Below are 19,156 nucleotides of genomic sequence, written 5' to 3' on the forward strand. Positions count from 1 at the left end.
AAAAAAAAATTTGTCAAAAAAATTGCAAAAATATTTTTAAAAAATCATCAACAAAAACCAAATTCTGCAAAATCATGCGCACTATCAACAATTTGCTTAATTGTATATAGATTTGTTTGTATGTATGTTGATACACCTGATCGGCTTGATTTTTTGTGTGGGCGCTTCGATTGACCCAAAATTGCCACCACTGACCAAATTTTTGTTGTTTATTTGTTTATCTAGTTGTCCAAATTGGAAATTCCATGTTTCAGCATTAGAAATGCTGACAACAACGACAAAAAGAAGCTTTGCAAAAATGTATAATGCGAAGGCGTAATTAAAAATAATCACTGAAAATTATTRAGGTATTACAAACGCAAAAACAACTGCATATATAGGCATAAAAAATAAAATGTAAATACATACGAGTGTTGTTCCATAGGTTAAGGTTCCGATACTCGATATGTTTCATCAGAAAAAAATTTTTACTCCTAAAAAATGCATATAACTCTTTATTCAGCTCAAATCTCATATCCTCTCAACACTGAAGCAAACGATTACTAAAACGACGATAATACATATATTAATCACTCGACCCATCCAACTGCCCTCGTGCACWCGAAATATAAATCAATCATGCCCATTTTCGTCGCTAATGCGCACTTTTATCGTGAATCGTCGAGAGTGCCCCTTAATGGTTTTCCCATTTGCGTTTATTTGCAATTTGATTTCAATTTCTATTTTATTTTCAATATTTTTATAGGCCCAGTTAGCATTTAGCGGTACATAAATTACTTTGTACTGGTTTTGCATGCGTGCTTAGTCCTTATATGGTCCACTTTGGCAATCGCGTTTGTCAAGCACCGTGACAAGCTCAAGCAGCACGGAGCGTGCGCTCTCCACGAACAAGTTACGCTCACTGTTAGTGCATGTGGCAATCACAACAAATACGCAACAAACAAACCGCAATTGCAACATCGGCTTTATTGCAATAATTTCGTCGACATTTACATAACAAATTGCAGTTGGCAGCACCCATTATATGCAAATACACTTGAAGCGAGCGTTTTTGGAACTATTTTCAATATTTGCTGCGCTTAATTGCTTGCGGCAATAGAGCGTTTATGGAAATGTAGTAACCTTGAAAAATTTGATTTTTTTTTGGTGAAAAGCTATTATTTTTRGTATAGGCTATATAATCACTTTGAATCTATATTTGCCTATGTATTTGACGAATGCATGGCCAAAGTGTTTTACTCAAAAATAAATAAATAACTCAAATCTTAAAACTAACATATTTACAAAATATGAAACATGTATTTGAAAATTTGTGATTCATTCAATTCATTTCAATTACTATTTATCAAATTTGAGCCGGACTAGCCTATTTACATAATTTAAAGGATGGAGTCATGTGTAGAAGTTCACGCAAGTGAGGAAAGTTCTCTGAGTGCCATTCACTTAAAAGTGGCTATAAACGATTCTTTTATATAATATATGGCTCAAGTAACTCACGACTTCCGACGATCTTATATCAAGTATTCAATAATGCCAAAAAGCATCCGCTTGAAGGCGACCTAAAGCGAGAAGGCGAACCATCTCTYCTCAGAGTTGTGCGCTGGGTTTGGGATCGGTCACATAAAACGTCTCCAATGGAAAAGAAATAACAGTCTTGCAAAGAAGAACGTCTGGCGTGCTGTTGTAAACTCGGCTATAACCGCRTAAACGTGTCTACGCCAATAAAGAAGAAGAAGCCTATTTAAACTGACGCATAAACCGAATCGATCAAAATATTTGTTTCTAGTTGTAGAAATCTAAGGTTTGTGTGAAAAGAAAGCATTTAAGGTTTAATAAAAGCCTTTATTATTTCTTCACTAGAAGAGACCGCTTTAAGGATATGAGAAGCGAAATTTGATTAAATATTTAACGATTGCTTTCACAAACTCAACCATTTAATTCGAACTAGAAGTGATAATGTGAGATTTTTTTTAGAGTAAACACTGACCAACAATACATTTTAGAACATGAAATCAAAGCTGCAGTTCAACTAACCTACAGAGAATTTCATAGCATTTGAATAATGTTTTTTATATATAGAATTTTCAGTGACACATGTTTTAGTGGTGTGAGGAAAATTTATGAAAATATTTAGTTATATATTTATGGAATTATATTTTTTATGTTGCTCAGTGTTCTTCGGGCTCTGTGATAGGCTGCATGAGGACCGTTCCCATGACTGTGGGGTTAAGTAACTGGAACGGATCTTGATTTTTATCCAACCAAGGACTGAGCCGAGTTACCATTCTGCGAAATTATTTCAATAATCTTTTCTGCCGCTACAACAGCACCGCTGAMAGTAGTGGAAGCCAAAAAGAGGCCTTTACAGATTAAAATATATAAAAATATTCACAGATGATACTGGATGACCTTAAAATGAAGTCGATTGAGACTGCACTCGAAATATACCAAAAGAACTTACTAGAAACGTCGCTCATGAAACTTTGTGTATGTCAAAGCATTGTAAAAATATACAGACAGTGCATCGTGCCCCAAATCWATGAAAACTATAGTAAAACGTTTTCGGATTTTTTTTTCATCCACCATATTTTTCCCAATATTAGCCCAGATGCGTTTTTTGTCGCTTAACCTTAAGACAATGTTCGTTGTTCTGAAATTTACCATCAAAAGGTAGCTAAACATTTACAGCAAAAATGTTTTTTTCTATAAAAAAAAGAGTGGTGCCGAAGGCTGAAAGATCGCCCTCACAAACTTTTAGGGACATTTGAGAATATCTGTTCTGAAAAACTGGGCCTGCATTAAATGTTATTAGTCATACTCCGAGTTAGAGTCTAAGATAAACATTACTTAGTGAAACTGGATACTTCTCTGGCTAAGTAATAAAATAAAATCAGTTTCGCTAGAAAAAAATCTCTGAACTCAAAAACAGAAAGTCTAGATTTTTGGCAAGAAAATGAACAGAAAACTTATTTCCAAAATAAAAAATACAGTTGAACTTACATAATACGAAGTTCTCTATAACGCGAAGTCTTCAATGGACAATAGAAGTAAAATTTCATACAGATATCCGTCCATAACTCGAAGTCACTCTAACTCGAATTGATTATCCGGATTATGGTGATTCGAGTTAGGGAAGTTCAACTGTATATACATTTCTCTAGAACTTTATTGAGTTATGCGCTTTAAGCTTTACCAAAAATTACAAATAAAAGCTTTATTAAACAATAATTACCAATTTGACCTTCTCCATATTCTTTTTAATTGTTGGCAAACAGGAAAACCAGAAATGAAAGCAGAATTATTTGCACAAAATATTAAACTCAAAAGCTTGCCGATCGCTAAGATAAATAAACTTTGTAATGGAAGAAAAACAACTGTTTCATTTCCTTAAGAACGCTCGAATACTAAAGTCGCGTTGTCGCAAATTTCCAAAAACCAAGGCGCCACACCTGTGGACGCCGCCCCAGATCGTTCGTTGCCGAGTAACACTTGTGCTTCTGTTGCATTAAATGCAATGGGTCTTGTCTGTTTTGCTTCACTTTTTCGTGTATGTTTGCACTTAAAACCTTCGCACAAAAGTTAAATATGGTTCTTATTGCCAATAAATAAAAGGGGGAAACCAGCACTTATCCGAAATCGAAACGAATTATAAAGGCGACAGAATAAAAACCAGCATCGATAGGTAAACAAATGTTTGAACGGTAAAGTTAAGGTTTTTTTTTGTTGCTGCGTTCAGCCAACTCCAGTTTGTTAACGGTTTGTCAGCGCTTTACGGCACGCGACGCATTTTAGAAGCGTTTGTATGGAGTAGAGCTGCGAAACTGACGGAGCGCCGTGTTTTTCGCAACTTTCCAGCCGCTTATTTGGCATGCTTTTGGACAAGTACTTCAAAACCAGCAAGTACATGTATCTGTTTGAGCGCATAACTGTTAGATAAACGGCAAAAGTTCTCTCTGTTTGCTTACGAAATATTGCCGAAGTGATAAAAAATAAAAACATTTTCCACAATCTTCGCGTCAGTTGTTCCAGTTACACTTAAACGAGGGGAGTTACCACAAAACGACCAAGACTTAAGCCCAGCAAATACCTGATAAGATAGGCAAAAAGCTCCGACTGCAGCTGGTATCATGACTGTAAGGTCGTTGTGGTGCGATAACAACGAAACAGAAATTAATATGAATACTTTCACACTGAAGAGTGCAAAAAGCTTCAATGCCTCTCGGCGACTTTTTGATTAAAGTGTCGACAGCAAAATTCCAAAATAAAAACAGAAATTAGTTAATTGCTTTCAAATTAGCACCGAACAGTTGTGAATTGGATTAGTCATGCGGTTATTCCACAGTGCAAACTTTATTAGTCTTTATGAGTATAGTATGTATGTATTATGATATTACGAAGTTATTTAAGCACACTTCGATCACACAGTAAACAAATAAAAGATGCATAGCTTAGTGGTTACACATAAGGCTGCGAGCATAGTGAGGCGTTAAGTGGTTCATTAGCAGAAGATGATCACAAAGGAATCAGCAAAATTAATATCTAAAACAAGAAAAAATGTTAACTTCGGCTRCACCGAAGCTAATATACCCATCACAGGTGCATTTCTTTTAGCAACTATGTGCACAGTTTGTATGGAAGTTATATGCTCTAGTAATCCGATCTGAACAATTTCTTTGGAGATTACATTGTTGTTTTAGAAAATTATCTGTGCCAGAAAGCATTGTTTCACAGACATTAAAGCGACGCTGTTTTTTGAAAAGATTGCTGATTTTGGAACCGATCGTGTTTTCACTTTTCTCAGGCCCAAATGATCTTTCAAAATAGTTTTCACTGATCCCTTCGATATTCTAACGACGTAAGTAAGATCTCTGATTGTTAATCGTCAAATCTTAAGCACCAGTTACTTTATTCTTCAGTTGATGTTGATGGCCGTCCTGGACGTTCGTCGTCAATACGTTCTCGAACCTCTTTGAATAATTTGTACCAGTCAAAAACACCTGTTCCAGAAAAGCACCTATCACCGAAGGCGTTTTCCAACATTCTGAATGTTTTGGCGCCAGAGATTTGAATTCACATATAAAACTAAATGGAATTTCTTTGTTGAATAATTTCACTCATCGTAAAAATCGCCAAATGAACTTTATGTATGTATGTACTTAAGAAAGACAAGCGTATACAAAACACTAAGGATTATTTGTATGTGTCTTTTAAAAAAGCATTGAAATTATATGAAATGAAATAATGTTTTCTATATAAAAATAGACAGTGTTCAATTACATCACCAATCACCAATCAGCAAATATCCAAATCATCTTCGTTTCGCACAACCTTCCTTATAAGGTAGAACAGCACTTGAGAAGACAAATAAGCATCATTATTTTTTAGTAGGGTTATTCGAAACAGTTTAATCATAAAATTAATAACATTTTACTTTTATGGCAAGAATGAAATGTTTTCGTAGAAATTTTCGATTACGGAAGCGGTGCCAGGAAAAGTAGTGAACTGTTAATAAAAACTATGGAGAATGGTCAAATAAAAACCGAAATTTTCAATGCAAAATAGGCAGGAGCATCATAGTAGCTTTTCACATATTTATGTGGATATTTATATAAGGCAGTGATGATTCATCGATATAAAAATTATTCATTTACTATATTCCTAGCTATAGTACTTTGTACATTACAAGGTGGTTTGAAAACTTTAAGCGGTCAGAAATTTTTTGAAATAAAACATTTATTAGTTTTATACTTCTGTTTCATATTTAATTTTTTATTTTAATATCTCGTAGAAAATTAAAAGACTTTTTGAAACCTTTAATATTTTCTTAGAAAAAGTACCTTCACAATGTTGTCGGACGCCAGCTGTTAGCTGTGTGGCAGAAGTAAAAATCAAGGCACTTTCTCTTCCATTGTCCATCCTTTACAAGACTAAGATTGAAGTCATACTGGCAATCACACTTTCGGCGAACCAGCAAACATAACCGGAACTGATAAAGCGTTTTGTAGATTTATGAGTATCTTATGATCAATTATATTAGGACCTCTTAACCTAACCTAAACCAAAATCAACGATGTTATTTATATTAAGTATAACTGAAAAAAAAAATCTGACAAAATTCGTTGGAGAAAAATTAAGAAAAAAAAAATTACTTCAAATTCTTTAATACCAAAATAAGCTAACATTTTTGCCCGCATGAGAAACAGCTGTAAGGTACTCCATAACTTCGAATTTGAACCACTCTGTATTGCATGCGATCTGCATATTGYAAAGACCTTCCCAAAATTTCAAATTTTTCTTAACGTCTTCGAAACGGCAACAGTTTAAATCAAGCCATATCTCATATCTCTTTTTATAGACCCGGCAGTGTTTCGCACCTTTCAACCAAACAAATATATACCGCTATGTATAACCGTTTACACGTAAAGCTGCCTCGAAAATGCAAATTTGACATTGTAGCTTTTGTAGTATTTATATTTGTCAATACATTTGTGTGTGTATATTTGTTATTTTTTCTCTCTCGTTCACACTATAAAACCGCCACGAAGGGAATGTGCTGAAGAGTATAAATTTCAATTCATTAGCCACTTCGCGGCAACGCAGTGACGATGATTCATAAAAGTTTACTGATAAAAACACGAAATTGATTGCGAATGTCCAGTTTCTATTTGGTCAGCACATACATAAGCATTTGTTGTGGTGACAAATAAAAAAACGTCTCAAAACATACATACATACTTATTGACATATATGGGTCCATATAAAAATAGTAAAATTTGGTTTCAAAAATGACTTTTGACTTTGATTGTCAGGAGCGCGCTTCTTTTTGTCTGAAGCTAGATTTTAGATCGCAGACAATTTTTGATTTATGGTGTTTTTCTGTTTATAAAGCTTTGCATGTGAAATATTGACAACTGCGAAGTCGCATGACACATTCTATCTGCTGATATATTGAAACTTTTGCTTGTCTTATAATGTTGGCACAGTTGTTGTATATTTAGTGGTTAAATATATGTATTATGCAGATAGTATGTATAAATAATATATAGAATAATATATAGATGTTTGTATATAAGTATGTATGACCAGATATAAAATATTTATATATTATATTGACTGATATATATTTTTCTTTATTTAATTTATCTTTGCGAGCGCTCAACAATGTTTATTATTTTGTAATGCGATCGACATGGGAAGTGTTCGATAAATATTTCTCAAGAAAACGTAATCAATTTACTGTGTAATATTTGTTCTGCGAAAATTACACTATAGCAACATCGCAGAGAAAAACTATTATTCAACTCTCAAGTTTATGAAATTAGAAAGTGTAAACTTGTGCCCGAATTGACATGCACTTTTGCAGGCATTTTAATGATTATAATAAATTCGACCCACTACTTTCTACAGGCAATGTGAATTACCAAGCTAATTATAGTTATTGGATGTGGTCTTCTAAATGTGAAATTCAAAATTGATAACGAAATTTATTAGTACTTTTAAAATCACACAACTAATTTTGAGCCTTGAAACGAACATTCTCTCCGATGCTTTGGAAAAGTAGGTGTTGAATATTCAAAATCAGTCGTGGAAAATTGGATTGAAAATGGCATCTTGCCCGCGAAATATAGCTCAATTGAGAAGTAAGGCCAGTCTGGGATATTCAAACCGATATTTTTTCTTTGCTTAAGGTACAGAATAGTAAAAAACAGTTATTTTGATATTTGTATAGTCAGTTTGAACCCATACAACTTTTAACAGGATTTTCTCGAAATTGCAACATTAATCCACTTGCAACATTAACTATTGCCTCAAGTGACTTCACCTGATAAGCTATATAAAATTTTGTGTTATTACTTATTCCAACTTTTTTCTTTATAACTTTTCTACCGTCTCTTAGGAAACTTGAGATCCCGTTTTTTTTTTTTTTTGTGTGTGTGATTTGTGGACCTAAACTCACCGCCGTTCGTTGAGGCCTTCTTGAGTAACATAATTCCGCAGGCTGGCACAGTAATCGCCATTTTGTATCAAAATATCAATTGAATTTGTTTGTATACTTTCAATTATATTTTCAACAAAGCTTGAAGGAGAGAATTCATTTCTATTCTTTGCTGCCGTTTGCTGTTCTTTGTTACGCGTAAAGTTTGGTTCGGCGATTTTTATCAAGGAGACAAATATAACAACGAACGATTTTGTTTGAAAATTTGTGCTTATTAATGGAATCACGGCCACGGAATCGTTGAAAATTTTGCTAAAATGTTTTGGGGAGTTCACTTTATCACGAACAAAAGTGTTTGTGGAACACATTATTCAGTGAAGGTTGAGAAATCATCGAAAACTTGTCTCATGCTTATTGTCCATCCAAATCTGTTAATAACGTTAGCATCGAAAAAGTTAAAGAAGCTAGGATTGCCGTGTTGGCATCAGAGAGATATGAGAGAGTCCAACATCTCTTAAGCATGTACTTAACATACTTGGTTAATGTTTCGGATTTGAAGCTTGCCAATGCTAGATTCACACCAAAAACTTGAATCTTTTGCAAGAACAATGTCGAGTAGAGAATTTAAAAGCGATGTTTGACAACAAAGCTGGGCGTATATTTAGCAAACACATCATTACTGGTGACGAGACAACCGAGATTAAAATCAACAATCTAGCGAATGACGCGTCAAAACTGAGTTGAAACCGAAAAACTACGTTGCATTAGGTCAAAAAACAAGGTGATGTTCAGCATTTAATTTGATTACGGCGGTGTGGTTCGGCATGAAATCATTCCATMACGTCAAACGTTCAATAAGGTATACAACTTCGCCGTATAGAGCCACCAAGGTGCAGCTATTTGTTGTAAACAACCCGATTTGCGAGCAGAGAATTTATGGATTTTTCATGACGATAATACACCGTCTAATTCCAGCATGATTGAGACTAACTTTTTGCTCAAATACGAAACCTCAGTCATCGTTTAGCCAGATTTGGCTACCTCTGACTKTTTTCTGTTTCAGTACTGAAAAACCCATTTCGGATATGATTGAATTCAAATTATACATATTTATATGAATTTCAGGACCTCAGTTAAATTGACCAAGCTGTATGTAAAAACTAAGATAATACGATTTTAGATAATTTGAAAAAGGATTKAAYTTAACTTTTGAAATTATAAAAGTTAAACTAAATCATTTTCTTTGTATTATCAAAAATAAAAGTTGTAAATGTTGATAATCCAAAAAAAATAAGGAAACTTCCTCAGATAATCCTCTTATTGAAATAGAAAATTGGAAGAAAATTTAAATTTCGGTTATAAAATAGTTATATTGGCAAGTCAAAAAAGTATTTTCGTATTTTGTCAAAATACCAATCACATTGTGTCATATTATATATGTAGTGTTGGAAAGGTGAGATGTTAAGCTTCGTTAAAAGAAATTGAATTCGGGTAAGTTTAAAAAAAGTTACAGCTGTTCAAAAATGAAGAAATTCGCTATATTTTGCAATTTTTGTACCCAAAAAGGGAACAATGCCACGCAAGCCACCCATGAAATATGTGAAGTTTACGGAGAGCACAACAATGGTTCGCTCGCTTCCGTTTTGGAAATTTCGAAATTTCGATTTGCACTGATGGAATAATGTCTCTAGCGGAAAAATGGCAAAAAGAGCTCGACCAAAATGGTATATTTGTTTATTTATTTGTTATTAAAAATATAAAAGAAAAATAAGTAAAAAATGTATTAGCAATACGAAAGAACTTTTTCGACTACCCAATATATTGGTTATATCTGACAAACTTAATTTCGTTTTTTGATGAAACGTTGTTTGTGGTGGCGCTATGTATATTTACATATAATATATCTGAATCGCCTAATTAAGCATAATTACAAAGACATCTAAGCAACTCTAAAAGCCATTTCACATGACTAATTTGTCAAGAGGAAAGTTCAAAGTTTTAATTTCGCATATTTATGTATATCGAGCTGTGTATGTATTTGTGAGAATTTTGTATGGAAGTAACCAGCTCGCACTCAATCGCAACGTAAAAAATAACTGCATACAACAGCAAATATGTATTTATGTACATATGTAGGTGAGAGTATGTATGCGCACAACAAGCCCTTTTTATCACTGCTGCAGCGCTCGACTGACGGTAGTGAAGTGAAGTTGACGGTGGAGTACTTAAATTGGGTTGAATTAATTGACAACATGGCACAACCGCAGCCAATGTGGACCCGCTGTCAGTGGCGACCCAAAAGCCTCAGCGCGACTTATTTATGCGCGCGTGTGTGTGTGTGTGTGTGTGAGGTAGGCACTCACACCACACACATAGTACATACCCACACATGATTGGACGTTTAGTTGGCAAGCAAAGTAACTGCCTAGTTGGCTGGCCTGGCTGATTGACGCTTTGACTGCTTGATTACTCGCTGCACTGCATTTCATATAATTTGACATTTTTTCTTCGTTTTCGTTTTTATTATCTTTTCTATAACTTCAATTCATTTTGCCTGCTTGTTTATGAATTGCTTGCAATTGCTGTGTGTCGCTTTGTTGGTTTTGTTGCTGCGTCGTCGAATGCGCGCGCTTTATTTGCTTATGATTATTTGCTCAATGATATGTGAATATGCACAAACATGTCTGTATGTATGTATGTATGTAAGTATGCTAAGTATGGAACGTAAATAAATGTATATTTGTATGCATGTGCGTTTGTGTTTGTGTGTGTGTTTCGCCTGCGAGCTGGCGGCATGCAACAAGTTGAAGTTAAAGTTCATTGGCTTTTGCACTGACAGCCTACAACAACAACAACAACAACAACAACAGACAGACAGGCAGACAGGCAAGCGAGATATATCTCTTTATGAATTTGTTTATGGAACTTATCGTGCATTTATTCACTCACACATACACACACATACAGATGCATGTGGTTCGGTGCATTTTTGTAGATATTTGCTATTTGCAATATCCGCGCGTTCAAAGTGCTAAGCCGCGATTTGCTGGCGTGGTTTAAACRTAAGAATAACAAAATAAAAGTCAGAGGGGGAAATATTTGCAAATCATGCGGCAACGCACATCGAAAATGCAAAGTGGAAAATTAATTGCACAAAGGCGCCAGTCAACTTTATCTGTATATGGGCGTATGGAGAGCGCTAAATGACTTGCTAAAATTTATAAACTCGCAAGAATAAAATTGGATAGCGCCATTGGCAACTAAATTGCACAATTGAGTCGTGTACACCTCCGATTGATGCTAAATTTTTGGAGGGTTTCTTGATTTTATTCTTCAGGCTGGCACTTCGAAACTATACTAACATAACAGGTTTTAAGTTCGCTCTGAATACCCTGGTCGGGATGGCTGGTCACAAATACTGCTTGTAATGACTTTCTTTCTGCTCATATACCGACGAGGGCTATGTAGACGGTGAGCAGTCGCTGGAGAAGAGGCASAGTGAGTTTTTCCAAAGATGGCKCGATGCTAGGTGGGAAGGTTGAAGGTTGAGTTTTCTGTAAGGAGCTCACCGTCAAGCTTCGCTTTAGGCGAACGGACCGCTCTAGTGTTTTTCAGGCAAAAGTGGGTGCTATTAAGTTAGCAGTAGACGTAATACTCCGAGGTGCAACCGCTTTCAGGAAAGTAAGCATTTACTCCGACAGCAGAGTGACACTACCAAGGCTCAGGATGTCAGTTGTTAAATATGTATGGATGAAGGTGAAGAGGCGACATCCATGCACYTTCTCCTTCACTGTACAGCCTTTGCATGTTTGAGATGGAAACATCTCGACAATCTAACCTTCGGCGAACCAGAAGATATAGCTTAAACGAGGCTTAAAGCGCTTCATCGATTTATGAGGGTCTTTATTACATATTATAGCGATTTTTGGTGCCACAACAGACCCGCAGATCGACCTCTTAACCCAACCTAACCTGACTAGCTAACCAACGTAGTGAAAATCTACCTAAGAGATGACAGTACTAGCATATTTTTATATTTTATTGAAAAAAATCAATATCATAGATTATGTGGGTAAATTTTTTTCTCAAAACAATCAAGAAAACCATATCCTAGGCGGATTTGAACTTTGAAAGAAATTACATTCTAATAAAAGCTGGAAGCAAAGCTATGTATTAGTTTTATACTTTTTTTTATTAAAATTTCAATAACTTTTCAATAACTTCTTAAATCCAGTTCCAACTTCTTCTCAAATCAGAAGCGGTAACAAGTATTCCATTTCGCCGCTGCTGTTAATTAAAAATATTTGGCAACCACGCACATTTAAATGCAGGCGTCTTCCTAAATTTAGGTCAGCACTTTAATTGGCATATTTATATACATAGCGATATACTCTATGCCACGACCGTATTGAGAATATGAATGTACAATGCAATACATACAAATTTAGCTATAACTCGAGCACAATATCAAACCACCCTAAAGTAACTAAAGGTTATTTCTTTATAGAGGTAGGAGTGTCGTCGACCAAGAATATTTTCTTCAAAATTTGCTTTTCTTGCACTAAATATGTATGTACATATATAGTATATAGTACATATGTATATATGTACGTATGTACATGTTCGTTACATAAAAATGTCTTCCGCTCAATTTGTTATTATTTATGATGCTAATAGCTGAAAGCGTACACACTTTAAATAAATTAATTTGCGTCAATTGAAGAAACATGAAAGATAATTTTGAATTGAGTGCACTCAAACACAAGCCAACACTCGCAGCCACACCATATATATTTATATAGAAGTGGGAAAGTGGGCGTGACTAGACTGAGTTCTTAGAATAGTAAAGTTTTAGAACAATCAAAATCCATCAAAGTACTGCACTTTCTTATTTATATAATGAACCTTAAAATTGAGGAAACAGCAATTTGACGAAGAGTTTAGTAGAATAAGTGAGGGTGAAAAAATAAAAGAACGAGATCGAGTTTTGGCAAGATAAAGCATTCAATTTCATGTTCAGATTAGAAGTTATAAATGCTGTCACTATATGTCTGTATATATGTATATATATATATTCAGCCGATGTTATGCAAAATTCTCTGTTGCGTAAAGTAAACCCCGACACTTTCACCTCCACTTCTTAGCTTTCGCCAAACTAAAGTTAAAGCAAATTTAACGAAGTAATCGTATTGGCTTCAAATGATACATATTAAGCGCCGCTAACTTTTTTTTTTCAATACGCGACAATCTTTTTGATTTATACCTAGGAATTCTGGGTATTACAACGGCCATCCGTTCTAGCTGCACATGTTGAAATTTTCGTAGCTTCGCGAGATTATTATGTTATTTATCTAACCTGACCTAACCCACAATAAATCTGAGTGAAAAATAAAACTAAACCTGCTTTACAATAACTAAATAACTCATTATATCGCATTTTAAACAAATAGACACGGCTCTTTTGTAATCCCAGAGGAATTGAAATAAAATGGAATGAACTGCTGAACGGGTGCTTAGATTGAAAACTTACCAGCGACTTGCACAAAGATAAATTATTGCTTTTACCTTGGCAATACTCCTCATAACTACGGTTTCCCTGCTGGAACCGCGGGGCATGTGTGTTTTCTCTGTAATTGTCTCACGAAAGCAAAATCCTAATCGATAAATTATCTCTCGACAACTCATCCCCTCCCTTCCAAATTAATACAGGTGGAAACTAGAGGGAGAACTACTGGTCTACACTTCTTCCAGGATGGTATGACATCGTTGGAATATGCATTTTGAAAGATCATTCAGGCTTAAGAAAAGTGAAAGCATAGTTCCAAAATTACTACATTTTTTCGAAAATTAGCGTCGCGTTAAAGTCTGTGCAACAGTGTTTTCTGATGTCATGAAAACGGCGAAACCGTTCTGAGTCAATTGACAATAAATGTAAATCAGCTACGCACATTGAAGACTAATCGGGAAATTGACTTTAACAACTGTTTCGAGAATTGAAAACAAAAACGTGAATATTGGAACCAAGGAGGATTACTTTGACATAGATTTTAAAGAATAAATTAGGAATTTTAAAATTATAGACACAGAGCCTTAAATTCGTTTGATCATTTTAGTATATATACATTTGACCTGCCATAACTCGAACTTCTCCATTACTCGAACACTTGAAGTCAAATTTCATTCAAATTTCTTTCCATAACTCGCAGTCTCTCTAACTCGAAGTTTGTTTATGAATAATGATAATTCGAATTAGGAAATTTCAACTGTATATAATATTTAATTGCTTGCATTTCTATCTTCTGATTCACAGTTTGCACCTTAACCAATTTCCCTGGCTTTAATTCTAGCAAGTTGCAAGAGTATAAAATGTTCGGTGGCACCCGAAGTTAGCGCTTCTTTGCTTGATTCTATAAGTTCTGTATATAGATTTTGCCTACATTTACAAGAAGGCCGGAACCACTTAYTTAATTTTTTCTTCAAAAATTTTACTGCTTAATATGAAATACATATCGTTACCTGTATATAACCAAAACAAAGATTTGGTTTCAATTTGAGTGGTTTCTTTGATGTCATTTTTCCTTCGCCTGTAAACTTTTGAAAAGTGATGTTATTTGTTATTTTGCATTTTAGGTGACGATATGAATAAATTACAATTCAAATTAAGAAAATGGTGTGTACTTTTTTCAGTTTTTAAAATCCGCCTTTTTTAAGTTGGCCATTATGTACTTTTTACAATATACCTACTACCTTACTAATATATAATTCTTTTTTCAAAAAAGTATCAAATTTGCTCTAAAATTATTAATTGCATAAGTAAAAGTATGAAATTTAAAATTTTAATTTTTTTTACAAAAATATCCGTTATTGGCAATTTAATCTCGCCCTAAAACTAACTCTTCTTTTGTAAAAAAAAAAAAAATAAATATTTTAAGGAAAAAAAAATTATATTTTTAAAAAATTTGCTAAAGAAAAAATTAATTAAAACCACTTAGTAATGTTGCTAAAAATAGCAAAAGTTCGATTTATTTTTCATTTATTTACACTTCATAAATTTGTTAATACTTAAAAAATTAATATATACAATCGTTAGCGTTATACATACAGTTGTATTAGTCGTTCGTGAGATACTGGCATTAAAGTTTCGTTTAAAATAAAGTATATAAATACATACATACATATGTACGTGTACAAAACTAGCAATAAAGAGGCGTCACAACTGCAATGTAATCGCCGCCATTCAATCTATTTGTAAAGATGTACATATGTATTTTAATAGATAGTTCAGCTATTTGCATAATTCATAATATAAATATTACATAATAAGTACAGCTCATACTCAAACATTTACAACAAATACAATTTTAATAAGCATATTTATTTAAATTCACGCTTAGCGTGGCTTACACGAGCGTAAGCGAGGCTAAAGCAAAAGTAATGACAAGACATTAGTTGGACTACAGTTTAATGATTTAAATTGACAGATAATTATAGTTAGATAAGACTTGAGACAAGCAAAAGATTTGCTGCCTGCATTTAGTGGCTTACTAGTCAAGTAGTTACGAGTAAATAACTGCTCAATTGCTGTTGTTGGATATTTTATTTTTTCTTTTCTGTATTTTGCTTTGCTTTGTGATTTGAAATTATTTGTGCAGCAATTGAAGTCAGTATATATATGTATGTGTTTGTCTCTATATACTTGCAAATATGTCATACACACATACATACGTGTACTGCAACATGTAACTGTAATCATTTAAATAGTCGTGTAACCGCAGTGTGAGCAATAAGAATTACAATTTATGCGCGTACAAAGCGTTACACAATAATAAAGTCATAAAAATTAATTGGATATTCACAGTTTTGTTTCCGACTGGACGCTGCACACATTTTACAACAACAACAACAACTAAGCGCATTGCATAGAAAAATATTAAAGAAGAATACTTTTTTTTATGTATTTTTTTCTTTTGAAACTTCTTTCATTTTCGAATTCCGCAAACTTGGCGCTGACTTGTGACTGACGTGCGCTTTGGCCRCGCTGACTCATCGCTGGCACAGCTGCAGCTGCAACTGCGCGCCGGAGCGCTTGTCAGACAGGCGCGCGCTTGCGACACACATATCTCAAACTATACAAATATGTGCGAAGCGGCAGCTTTTGCTGTTTTTTATTCACTTTTTGTTGTTGTTGTTGCTGAGGCGTTGCTTGCATGGCACTTTGACATTTCACTGCGAAGCGACTACTAGGCGCTGGCTGTCAACTTTTACAACGCTATATAACTTAAGGCTAATGCACATACGATTTATATTACAGTGAGCTACACACACACACACACACACACACACACACACACAGAAATGCATGCGTAGGAGCGGAAAGCAAGCACATGCTAACTAAAAGTACACACCCATCCTTGATTTCATAAACTACTTCACAGCCCCAAACACACCAAATATACTTCAATACGTATATACACGCACACTTTTACAAATACAAGTGCGCATATGGTGAACGCGCCAACTGTTGCGCGCTGACGCTGCCGCGCATGCACTTGCACTAGCGCTTGCGCCGCGTTCAAGTTTTGTTCAGCACTGACAGAAAATTCTCCACGCGCGCCTCATCCATGGCTGTGCTGTTGCTCTCCTCATTCAACAGATCGCTGATCGAGTACGCCGAGAGCGGACGCGACAGGCGACGCTGCGACAGTATGTCATCGATGGAGGTGACGGGCGACAGTGACTTGCAGCCGGCGTAGATGAAATTCTCAGTTTTCTCGGCGTTGCGCGCGATGGCGGCGAAAATATCCTCCAAACTGGATTTCATACTCAATTGCGGACGGAAGAGCACCGGCGATGAGGCGAGCGGCGAGACGGATAATGGCGGCGAGTCGGAGGGTGGTGATGAGGCGACTGGCGAGGCGGTCGATGGCGTTGTCGATGTGCCGGCGCCGTTGTAATGTAATGAGGAGGGCGCATCGGCGCGACGTTTCGTGCGTCGTGGCGGTGAGTCACGCCAGCAATTCTGTTCTTCATCCGTGTTTGTCTCTTGCAACAAACTCAGCGAATTCTCCAGTTGCTCCTGTGAGAGGAGCTGCGATAGGCGCGATACATTCAGCRTTGACTTTGGCGTTGGTGGCGATGCATGCGTGACGTCCTCAATGGCGCTGGTGGATTCATCCAGCGATTGTATAGTTGGTGTGACGCGGTTGATTTTCTTGCCCAACAGCGCGGGTGACACCGTCACCGTTGGCACATTCTCGAACATTTTCGCAATTTGATTGACATGCGTGTTGGTTTGTATGGATGCCGGTTCTACTTGTCTTTTTATGTGATTGACTGTTGGAGACGGCGTCGCGTCCTGTTTGCCGCYGTAGTATGCTTCGGTGTTGGTGGTGCCCGCCGTGCTGTGTCGTTTCGGGTAGACGCGTGTTACGGCTTTGCGTGGCTTCGGCTTGGGCAGCGCTTCGCCCATTGTGTGACAGCAGATGTCCGGCGCATAGCAGCGATGGTATTTGTGACGATTGGCTTCGTAGTCGGCGTCGGCGAAAGTTTTGATGCGGCGCAGCGATTTCGGTATGAGCGTGAGGAAGACGAAGCTGTAGAAGAGGTAGGGGAAATAGGCCCAAAAGGTCTCCAGGTAAGCGAGGTAATCAATATCCATTGCTAACTATTGTGTACAAGTTGGTTTCGATTTTTGAAGTGTTTTCAAGTCTTTTGATTCGGTAAGAAAGTGTTTCTTAGTTTTTATGTTTTGTTTTTGTTTTTATCACAAGCGCTTTTTATGTAAATCGCAAAATCTCAGTTCTTCTGCACTGTTCTTTATTCACATTTAGTATTTTTTACACGTCTCTAATACTGAAATAAAATTTTTGGAATTATTTTTTAGTTTGATGTTGCTGTTGTTAATCACTTAAATTGTTCGATTGTGCACACTGGCGAACGAGAAATGGATTTTTTGTGCACCAGTACGTTTTGCTTTTGTTTCTAGTTTTTATTTATTTTTGTAGGTTTTTGATGGTGTGTTAGGAGACTGGATAATGATTTTTATAATATTAATTGATTTGTTATTAATTTTATTTAAAAATATTTTAATCAATATATATTTGAATTGTTTTATTCATTTAGCTTATTTAGCTTTCATTTCATTAGTTTTCTTATTATTTTTTTTACTCTTCTACAATTTTTTATTTTATTCTTTTATCATGTTCTTCTAAATTAACGCTCCGAGTGTATCAGATCATTCGTTGTTCCACATTTCCTCTCCAGAATATTGAGCTTAATACATAATGCTATGATCCCGACCTTCTTCTTCTAGCTTTTAACAAAGACCCCAAAACTTATAGATTTATGAATATTAGATTAGCTTAGTTAAGAAGATGGATCTTCTAAGAYGGTGAGAGATCACATTTAGACTGCTAAATACAGTTCCGTGTGAAACCAGATTAGAATTCCTGTTGTTGGACACTCTACACCTTGAATCTATCACACTTTCTTACTATTTTCTTCACTAYAAACTATTTTACTATTAGCAGGTAAAACTATTTTTTAACTGCTWTTTACTTTATTTCTATTTTCGTTATTTGACTAGGGTGTCTAACGTCGAGAGATCGAAGGTATTTTAGTCTTGTTTTGACAAAAGCGCGACATTCTAGAAGGAAGGCGGTGATTCTATCTCTTKCTCTTCCAAGCTAATTATTCAATTAGTTTTAAATCTCACTGCCCGTTGGCGCAGTGTCTAATTTAAGCTCCTATAAATATGGAAAGAACTTTCCTGAGCGCGAATCCAAATCCATTTACCTTCTTACTATATACCCTGACCCAGAAGGATGAGTCGGAAAAAAGAGTTCTTAAATAAGAATATCGAAATACATATTGTACTCAACTTCAGTGATATCACCCCAGAAATACAAAATACATACATATATTCTAACTTGCCCTGTGACTACAGCTTAAAGACTTTGAAAAGCATCGATCTTGATTGATGATTGTTAATACATGAAGTGATCAAAGTCTGTCAGAAAGAATAAAAATACAAAACGTGTGCAGAGAGAAATATTATTGTTGTAGCGACAAAATTCCTCAGAGTTGACAGTCTTTGATAAAAGTCTGAGTCCGTCCCGGTTAAGTAGACCTCATTGTCTTGGGAACGGAGTGCAGAGAGATCTCTTTTATCTGCCGGTTTCCATGGCTGTGGTGTCTAAGTACCCGAAACGAGTTTGTATC

The 19,156-nt window shown here is 35.5% G+C and overlaps 2 protein-coding genes across 27 annotated transcripts in view; both read right to left on the bottom strand.

The window, feature by feature from the left end:
• LOC108976888 (supervillin) overlaps positions 1–19,156 on the bottom strand; it is a 423,491-nt gene that overhangs the window by 6,727 nt on the left and 397,608 nt on the right. The window contains exon 1 of one of the 26 annotated variants that reach the window (XM_018946309.1): positions 3,233–3,793. The exons of the other annotated variants lie outside the window; for them this stretch is intronic. Within the exon in view, the coding sequence (XP_018801854.1) occupies positions 3,233–3,250 (18 nt within the window). The 5' untranslated portion in view covers positions 3,251–3,793. Of the gene's footprint in view, positions 1–3,232; positions 3,794–19,156 lie in introns of those variants that run through there. 26 annotated transcript variants of the gene reach the window in all.
• Positions 14,953–19,156, bottom strand: part of LOC108976893 — a 6,898-nt gene continuing 2,694 nt past the window's right edge. The window contains exon 2 of the mRNA XM_018946315.1: positions 14,953–17,788. Coding sequence (XP_018801860.1) covers positions 16,509–17,594 — 1,086 coding nt within the window. The 5' untranslated portion in view covers positions 17,595–17,788 and the 3' untranslated portion in view covers positions 14,953–16,508. The remainder of the gene's footprint in view (positions 17,789–19,156) is intronic.

The sequence above is a fragment of the Bactrocera latifrons genome, unplaced genomic scaffold (assembly GCF_001853355.1).
Source record: "Bactrocera latifrons isolate USDA-ARS-PBARC rearing strain unplaced genomic scaffold, ASM185335v1 scaffold_81, whole genome shotgun sequence".
NCBI classification, from domain to species: Eukaryota; Metazoa; Arthropoda; class Insecta; order Diptera; family Tephritidae; genus Bactrocera; species Bactrocera latifrons.